Source organism: Scomber japonicus, chromosome 4, assembly GCF_027409825.1.
Source record: "Scomber japonicus isolate fScoJap1 chromosome 4, fScoJap1.pri, whole genome shotgun sequence".
Classification (NCBI taxonomy): domain Eukaryota; kingdom Metazoa; phylum Chordata; class Actinopteri; order Scombriformes; family Scombridae; genus Scomber; species Scomber japonicus.
In genome coordinates, this window is record NC_070581.1 from 10,212,777 (window position 1) to 10,223,043 (window position 10,267).

The window sequence follows — 10,267 nt, forward strand, 5'->3', positions numbered from 1 at the left end:
CTAAAAACAGATCATCACTTTTCACATCTGGTGCTGTTTTGTTATTGCTAAGAAATGTTAAATATGACAATAAAGACCATATTTATCACTTTAGTAACTGGTTTGATTTTATTGTTGGTTGTTAAGGAATCTGCCATAAAGAGCATCTTTGATTTCAATTGAAAACAAGCTTTTCCTCCAGTAATGGTACACTTAACTTTAATCCAATCACACGTCCTTCATCCTCAAATCAAAAACAAGTGGAAAATGGAAAATACATCCATCAGTCGTCTTACATTGAGTCTTGTCACACTCCTTCCCTGTGGAAACACCAAAACAAGCAGAAATGACTATGTGCAAAGCCTCCCACCATCTTACTGTAATTGTAACCAGATCAACACAAGGCTCCATTCTAGTTGTTGTGGCTTGTTGTTTTGACTGCAGCCCTTCACCTCTCAGTTTCCTAAGTCATAATTATCTCACTTGACTATCTATATTCCAGACCTGTGCATGTAAACACAGGCACAGCATGGGTCGATCTTTCCTAACACGATGCTTTGAAACTGTTTTTGTTTGTCATGCTGAGGCATCAGTAGGTTCCCAGTGTGAATTCAGAGTGTCAAAAAAAAAAAAGAAAAAAGTGAACTGAGGAAGCTGCTCTGTAAGACAGCCAACTGACAGGAAGGAAGGACAAGCTACGCTGCGACTCGACAAAACTTTTATCTTCAATTCCTCTTCAAAAGCAGCACCTCTCGTTCTCGGGGCTCTATGGAATTACACATGCCGGCAAAAAGGGGGAACTAGAGCTTAGCGGCACCCCCTCCCCTTTTCCAGTGGACAATATCCTCTTTTGGACCCAACCAGCCCCTGTTTTTATGTCATCTCTTTGGCTTTAGTGTGGCACGCACACAGTGAGGATGATTGCCCTGGCAGATGGTGCTCAGTGTGAGGACTAGAAGCTGAAGCTAAGACAAGGCGGAGAGGGACCGACTTGTCCGTCATGGGATGCTGCAGTGTGACCCAGAGGCATACTGGAGTGGACGAGGTGGGCCCTGATGAGATCGAGCTCTTGGAACTCTCTGGAGACAATTTAGGGTAAGACACAAATACCAGATCACAGTTTAAAGCAAGATGCAAATATAGAAATATACTGGTGGGGGATTCACACACTTTATGACTTGACTTGGATCCTGGAAGAAAATATTACAGTGGAAATAAGAACTTCAGAGATACCAACATGACCATCCAAAATATGAATTTCAGTTTGCTTTGTTGTGTTTTACATCATGGCTTCAGAGGTTCATGTTTGAATGTGGTTTGTTTTATTGTATGTCATGCAGGAGGAAGCAGAGTTGAGTGTGTGAAGTAAAAAGGGCACATCGTACCGTAGCAGCTTCTCTTTCTACCTCTGTGGTTTTCTTTGGCATTTCATGTGTCACTAAAAATGTAACAAACAAAAGGAAGGCATCCTCCTCTATACAATTTCTATATCTGCAGTGTATTCAGTGATACAATTTCCAGGATTTGCACATGTATATGCTTGTTTTCACATAGTAACAGAATGTGCTGTCAGACAGACAGCTACAGGCAGGTTAGTGAAGAAAAGGTTCAGTTGTAAAAACCATCATGAACACAGCTGCAGGACAACATGTTACATCCACAGGATTTCCACCCACCAGCATCCAGCCGAACAACAAGACAGGAGAACTAATTGGCTCCTTTTTTGCTCAACGTGAACTTGGGAACTCAGTGATGCTGCACTGATGTGATTAGGAGATTATTATAAAGACAATAGTTGAAGCATGGAGGGGGTTAAGACAGAGTATGGGCGGGACAAATCCCCCACTCATTCTAAAACTGGGAGATTAGCAGAGGCTAATCACAACAGCAGCCAGCAGCCCTTATGTATGGCTGTTCAGTGGTTATTACAGTGCGTGTGGTCACAGGTCATCTCTGTATTTTTTTAACAAAGACAAAGACATGCAACATAAAGATGCACACACACACACACACACAAATACATACATGATGAGGTTTGTGTGGTGTGTGCTGAGATGTAACAGACAAATTCCAAATTCAATTGTTTGAAGTATAAAGTGCTCATTCACAAGGCGTCACTGACAATCAGAATTAACAAAGAAAGAGCTGAATGTGTTTCCAAAGATTTAATATTCACGTAATACCAGTTTCCTTTTGATCCAATTTATTTCTTTTTCAAATGTTTTGCACCCATGAGTAGCTGCTCTACTTCTTTCGTGCATACAGTTGTGTATATCAGCATCCCACTCACACTCACCAATCTCTGACTGATTTCAGTATACTAAAATTAGTCACTTTCACAGTGTGGATCCTCTTCAGTACACATTCAGAAACTTAGTGTGTAGTAATGAATTTGGAGAGCACTTCATATCTGTAAGGCTAAAAATATATGGTGGTGACGGGTCAACAGGTGCATGTGTGTCTGCTCTGACTGCTGTAATCTGATTATGTCTGTCTGCTGCAAGGGCTGCAAGAGCTGCCAGGGGCTAAGGACACCTCATTCAATGATTGTAGTCATCACGCTTCATTCTTTATTTATTTTATTAAAGGCTCACTTAGGACTGTTGACAGTGTAAATGTTGCTGGGTGGGGGGTGCAGGCAGGGACTTTCAATGTTTAGTTTTTCACATGTCAGAGTCCGCCGTGCCTCTGAAGACAGAACCAATAGGAAATGTGGTTTGAAAAACAAACTTTACAGAAAACACTAGAGGCGGAACACATGTACGTGCTGCTGTGAAGCCAATCTCAAAACCACGAGGCTCCCAGCACCGACTGTTGCTATGTGACTAATGTGATATGGTTAAAATAAACGTGTTTTTCAGGGTGTGGAGTCTGGGAGAAACCAGAATTCAGTTGTCATTGAGAAGCAGCGGAGATGACCTGCAGCCACAGAAGCCACCACCACGCTACCCCTCAGTACGACACCTGGAACAAGACGTCAGTATATGTTCTATGTGTGTGTGTGTGTGTGTGTGTGTGTGTGTGTGTGTGTGTGTGTGTGTGTGTGTGTGTGTGTGTGTGTGTGTGTGCATGTGTGCGTGTGTGTGTGGTAGCAGAAGACATGAGCTGAAACTCACAGTGTGTGCTTAATTTTGGCAAACACTTTAACACATTTGGGTGTGTTAAGATGCGCCAGTCAACAGTTTCCACACTGTGCTGTTATTTGTGTTGAGACACACTCTGCATACACACTGTAGAAACTTCCATGACCAAAGTGAGCGATCCTGAATTCCCTGTTTGGTATGATTCAAACTTTACAGGAAATAAAGGAGAGAGGAAACACTAGTTCAGTTAAGGTTTCACACTTTTTTTCCACTTGAATGAGAAATTGTATCAAGGTATAAAAACCCCAAACTGAATTACACAACACAGCCCTCAAGTATTTAACCCAAGGAAGCCAGACAGTGATCTTTAATTTGGTTATGAAATTCCCCTGGTTGCACAACATTTTGCTTAAAAAACAACAACTGGAGATTTGCAACAATGAAACAAACTCCAGTTTGTTGTGTTACACTTGACTCATCATTGATGGGAAACATGGTGATACTGTACATTCATCCTGTGATATTAGAAGATAATATGAGAAGTTCCACAGAATGCAGAACAGCAACATACCAAGCATCACAACATAGGAAACATGATAAATAATTAAGTCAATTATTATTAAGGCAAATTATTATTATTAAGTGTCATTATCCTCTGAAAATGATCAAATCAACAAATGTGGGCTGATGCTGTTTTGTGCCTATAGGTGGTGCTGTGGGGCAGGAGCAGACAGGAGCTACAGCACAGGATTTACTCCCAAAAGCCAATCATAGGTTGGGAAGGCAAACCTCCTCACATGTATGGAGACATCATCCACTCCTCTCTGGTGTCTCTCTACAACAGCTACAAAGAGGTAACATGGCACCACACTCAAGGGAGTCAGCTGGGAGGTACTAGTTGTGGCTCCACCATACCTTAAACTGAGTTTATCATCCCAAAATGATCTTTCAGTTATATTGTTGTGTGTCTGTATGATCAAACAGTTAATGAGCCTACAAATCCATCAGGAGCGAACACTCAATGCTGAATGATGTTTTGGCTTTGCTGCTTTTTTGGTGTTAAACCTTTGTCACAGATTCATTTGTCCTTACAGGAAACCACGGAACTCTTCCTGGTTTTATTCTCCTCCCACCTGCTGCTCCTCTTCCTGGACCACTCTGAACAAGACTTCACTTATGGGGTATTATTTTTACTTCAATGTCAAATAGTGCTGACAAGAAAATACATTTGAGAAAAAACTACACTACTTCATAAAAAAACATGGTCCTGGACAAGAACAAAAAACTAAAGTGAATTCATTTTTGCACCGCAGGAGAGATTTGTTTGTAGGTTGTTGTTACAGGGAAGCAGAAAGCCACTTAAAAGTGCACTTAAAAGTGTATTTTAACAAAATGGCTATTTGTTATGTGATAGGTGTTGCTTATAGTGGCAAATCCACAGAAACCTACCACCCAACTCTCTGCTGTCTGTGGAAAAAGGCCACTGCTTGCAAATGTTGTGTTTACTGCTCGTCTCGCTGCCAAAAGTCAAAAGTAAAAGGTGAAATATGTTATGGGTAACATTTTGAACCCGGTCCTTAATTCATTTAAAAAAATGTAAATAAAGATGCAGCTCTCAGTATACAAATCTTTCTTTTAAAGGGTAAGTCCTGTGATTTAGTATTGCATGTCTATAAAGTTTAGGAGAACAGATGAATAAAAGTATGCCCTGGATCAAACACAGTAGTGCCTTTGCCTGGTAAATGTCCACATCTTTAAAACTTCAAACCAAAGTGTTATACATGTTTAGTCTTTAACCCTACACTGAGATGACATGATCAAGGATTATTTTTCCAACCTTTAGCTCAGAAGACATGACACTTTGATCTATTTTCAGGTTGGGTATGACTCTTCATGATGCATAAACTGATCTTGATGTGAAAAATTAGTAGACTGCCCATTTAATTTTCTTTCTTTTTTCCAAACTGGGGCAAACAGAGACTGCAAAGAATTTGATACTTTTTAACACCATTAAGCAGCTGCAATGAATCTGACTAAAATGTCAGTATAAGTAGACAACTGTAACTGGGCAGGGAGTGATACTACACTAGTGTGAATACAGATATAAGTGCTTGTTTGTAAAGTGTGTTGTTCTTCTTGGGAATATCTTGGGTCTGTTTCTTAACTTTTGTCTGCTATCATTGTTTATTATTATTTCGCAGGGCATCCTTCCCCTTTCTGGACTTTCTTTCCAACCAGTCTCTGTGGCCCCTGACGCGTCACATTCACCACACATGTTTGAGATCAGCAGTGAGTCCCTGGAAATAACCAAGTTCATCTCAGACCTGGTTACACAGTGTAAAATTCTGACACTAATATATGCTGTTCATTGTTTTATCCAGGCCAGATGGTGGATGCTAAGGTCTTCATATGTTCCAGTGCTGCAGAGTTACAGAAATGGATATATCACATAGAAGACATAACGTACCAGTCGGCGAAACAACCCATGAGTCCTTCCCACTGTCCTCTGTCCTATCTAGTAATAACTCACTGCTGTATATCTGATCACAGCTGCATATGAAAAAGCTGTCAGGTTAAGTTATAGTTAATACATTGTTCACATGTTTTCCCCCCGTAGTTACCCTGTGATGAGCACTGGAAAAGAGAGGAGCTGAAGATGTACTTAATGCAGGCTCCAGTGTTGCAGTGGGAGGGCTCGCCCATACAGCACATGGGCCAGCTAGAGTACATGTCTCTCGTCCACATCATCAACACTCAGAGACAGGTAATAAATAACTCTCTGACACTGTATGATTCATATCTATATTTTAATTAAAGCATGTTAGTCTTTGCCAGGTGCTCCACTACATGTATAGAGGACCAGAGATGACAAAAAAAATCAGTCGACAATTATTGTGACAATTATGACAATGAAATAACAGACTGAAAGTGAATGATTTTAACACATTAACACATGCATACTGTTGTATAGTTCAGGGCTGTCTAAGATAACTAAATATTGTTTGGGTAATAAAATCTGAATTATATCCATATACCTCCATACAAAAACAAAACAGCATTAAAATGAACATGCTAATTTACTGTGTTATTCCATCCATAGCCTAAGAACAGTCATTGTTTATTTAGTGCTGCCCTGACACGAAGATCTCAAGAGTATCTCAAAATCAAGACCACATTTCTGACAAGCTCATTTCCCTTCTGTTGCAATGAGATTGTATCTGTTAACCTGGATGTGGCTGAACCCTCCTTCTGTTTTTGAGTCATTAAACACAAAGCAAATCAGGATTTGACCTGCTGGCACTGTAGAGTGCAGATTGATTTGTTGATGTTAAAGGATAATTCAGGTTTATTTATTACCTACGGGCTTAGTTTATTAGTTGATGACAACATTGCAACACTGAAGCCTGATGGTGCAAGAAACACTTGCAGACAGATTGTAAACAAGTCTTATCACGATCATTGAAACCACTTCTATGAATATAAAACTGAAAGTGAGCGCACCCAAAATGTCAATAATAAGCTCTCATTGCACATGAATGGTTAAGGTCTCCATTTACCTTTGTTTTTACTTCAAATCATTTTGGGAGTTTGTTCACAAGCTGTATGATCGTCTGACTTATTTTCAGTGATGTCGGCACTTTAGCAAATAGCAATTAAATAAAGTACAATGATCATTATCAATAGGAATGACGGACAAAATGGCAAAAGTAAGACAATTTGCAATAATCTGCAGTCATTGTTTAAAACATAACTTGTGGTACATGTGAATTTGTAAAATAATATATCATTGTCAGTGGTTTGAACTGTATTTGACAGCTGATACAATAATAATTATTGCCTTTGTTGTTTGCAGGGACCACAAGAAAGATTGATGGTTCTCTTCCCTCAAGACGTCCTGCTGCTGTCAGCTGACAACAAGCGGCTGAATATAAGATATGAGGTAGTGTAAAATGACTCTATGGGAAAATCCCTTATAATACCTCCTCAACCACTGTGGCATTACTGCTTGTCCCAGTAATCATGGCACAGTGTTTGTTCTTTTGACACATGACATATAGCATGGCTGGAATGTTAAGTAACTCAAACCAGCAGCCTGCAACATCACTGAATGCATTTATGAATGCATATGATTAGCAGCTAAAATCCTGTACAATCATAGTGTAATTATATGGAGGTAAACATTCTTGCACCTTTGTCCACTAACTGATTTTTCTTCTTCTTCTGTTTCTTCTCTAACAGGGCAGGCTGGCTAGACAAAGCATCAGAGCCGTGGACAGGTCTGCATTGTCTGGACGCCTTGACTTTGAGCTCATAGGTATACAAATCAATATTTTTTTAAACATTGGATTGCATTATAACACAACTAATCTGCAGTGAAGAATACACATTTCACACAATAACTTTTGTGTTGTAGGTGACATGGTGGAACCCCTGCAGGTATCTTGTAACAGCCTGGAGGATTATCAAAACTGGATCTTTCAATTACAACAGGTTAGACTGATGTGTTTTCTGACATCTTTAGGGGAACATAAAGTGGTTTAAAATGTTGGTATGGTCCTTTAAACTGAACACACACACACACACACACACACACACACACACACACACACACACATATATATACATATATATGTATATAAGATTAAATTAACATTATTTAAAGCTGCATGAAGTTATTTTTGGCCAGTTCGGGCACAGAACTTATAAAGTTGTCACAGCTAACATGTTAGAAAAAATTACACTTCCAGCAAACATGGAGCATCATGAGCTGTCATTTGGATTCATGTTTCTGCTTCTTCTGGTAAAGAGGTAGATGACAGTGGTGTTTTTTAGGCCGTAAAACAGAAATAAGGAACTACAAGAGGCAAAAGGCTCCACACAGATGAGAGGAACTGCTTTTGATCTATTGAAAATATAAAAATATTGATAAATGCACCTTTCAGGTTGTAATATCAATCAACATTCTTCATTTCAGTGAGTATGAAACCAATCCAAAGATCTGTTGACATTTAAAAAAAAAAATGCATGTATCACTTTAGTAGGCAGATGGGCATCGATCTGTTGTGAGCAGCTCAACCAAAATTTGCATTTCTCAGATTTTGTGATTGTACCGTTTCAGATTGATCCTTTTGGAATTTAAGCTCAATTAGAAAGAACACACAAACACACACACACATATTTTCTTTTTAATTAAACAATTAACAACCCTACCAACTTTTGAACCTTTGACCTACTCATTGCAAATGTTACCATGCTGTAGTCACTGCTGCATGCAAACTGTACTGTGTAGTGTTTTACAGTCCTTTGTGTAATTTAGTTTGCTTCCAGGCAACCACTGGTTTACTTTGGTATGAAAATCAACTTGTACAAACTTGTTTGAGATCTAAAGCGTACTCTGGTTTATTTGGGTTTTTTTTGGCAATTTTGTTTCGGGATTGCTCCTTGGAAAAAGTTTGAACACAGAAGCTGTGTTAGTGCAGTAACAGCAAGTTATGGTCATTTGAACATGGGATACATGGGAACTACTTTTTGCAATTTAAAGTCAGTCACGGTTTTTCTTGATTCAGGAAAGGAAGTTTTTTAAAAAATTTAAGTTTTAAAGTTTGTGTTTGCAAGAAATATTTAAACCATACTTACTTTATGTGTGAAGCTGCTGTGCATCAATGGGACTTTCTCTTTCATCCGCAGCCAGACAGAAGTAGCAACATTACTGTGAGTCAGGCTGCACCTCCAATCATGCCAAAGCTGAAGAGGAGCCGGAAGGAGTCCCAAGAACAGATGATTACAGCCGGCCAATATCACATCAATGGATGCAGCTGACTCATCGAAATGTGGAAAAGCTGGAAATTTCTCAGTCATTACAAATCTAAAACAAAATGTGAAGATAGCACAGTATGTATATATTACTTATTATGTGTGCCACAAAATGGAAGAACAGCAGTGACGAGGTTCTGAGAACTTCTCAAACTCATTTTGATGTATTTGGGAGATTTTGTCACATGCAAGGATTGAAGAGCTTCTAATAGTTCTCTGTCATGTGGGGGGAAACGGAAACAAGGCCATGACCCAGTTTAAGATCCGACCACAGCTGAAGAAATGTTAGATGAAGTGACCGTAGAACTGTAAGGTAGAATGAAGGAACTGTACATATTAGCTTACCATGATGATACAGAATGGCTTACTTTTTGACAATAAACTGTTTAAAATGTGTTTAAAAGACTCATTTATTCAACACAACATAAAATGGAAGTATCTGTATTTATTCAATGGTTAAACATTTACAGTAGTGTGCGGAGACCCAGTAAACATCCAGTCTATTACAGTATTTATATTCATTGTGATATTAGAAATTAATCTGACTGCAAAGTTTATAGTTATGGAAGGTCATCATAATTATAGATTCTTATTAATATAAATTACAGTCATAAATGTAAATGAACCATTTTCTACTCTTTATACATGTAGCCATCTACAGAAAAGTACATTTACATCAGAATCTCCTTAGAGAACAACCAGCTAGAGGAGTATAAATACACATGCTGCAACAGCAACCACTTAAATTACAACTAGCAAAGTAGACATAGAAAAAAAAAGTAGAGTTATAAACATTTCATGTGCCACTGGAAGAGTTTATGTTTGGATGTTGATTATAGTGGTTTGTTACAACAGGTGTCAGCTCAGTTACACTGTGCTATTGGTCATATGTGGATTTTTACACTTTCTGAGGGGAATGCTGTAGTTGACGTAGGCCTAAATGTAATTCAGTGCTTAGTGTATAACAGTAAGATTTTATCCTGTGTTATAAGTGTAACACAATAATGTCTAGCTTTTATTCTACTGGTGCTAAACTGGGGCCAGTCAAAGTTTTTAAATCTGTAGAAGTGACGCTGCACATTTACCACACAGGTGGTCAATATAAAAAAGTCCCAAAGTGGATTTTGTACATGCGTCCATTTCATGTTTTTTGATGGTTAATGCTTGTATTATTTTACATTTTTCTTGCCATAGCATGAAAAGACAAAAACCAACAATGGCTCCCACGTATAGTTTCATACATTTCAGTATAAACAGCTGAAGCAGCTGGGCACTGTAGTTTTTGCCTAAGGTTACTCACACAGGAGCAACTAGTGCATTTGTTGGGAACTATTTACAGCTGCAGATTTCTACACATTTGGTGCTCAATGAGTATTTATGGAAGCAGAAGT

The 10,267-nt window shown here is 38.8% G+C and overlaps 1 protein-coding gene across 1 annotated transcript; it reads left to right on the top strand.

The window, feature by feature from the left end:
• Positions 1-675: 675 nt before the first annotated feature.
• On the top strand, positions 676-9,263 carry LOC128357501 (probable pleckstrin homology domain-containing family N member 1). Its single transcript, XM_053317860.1, has 11 exons — positions 676-1,074; positions 2,841-2,955; positions 3,770-3,916; positions 4,157-4,243; positions 5,264-5,351; positions 5,444-5,580; positions 5,680-5,826; positions 6,916-7,002; positions 7,302-7,377; positions 7,477-7,553; positions 8,751-9,263. Exons 1-11 carry the CDS (start codon positions 980-982, stop codon positions 8,880-8,882), a joined length of 1,188 nt encoding a protein of 395 aa, XP_053173835.1. The 5' UTR covers positions 676-979; the 3' UTR covers positions 8,883-9,263.
• Positions 9,264-10,267: the final 1,004 nt, after the last annotated feature.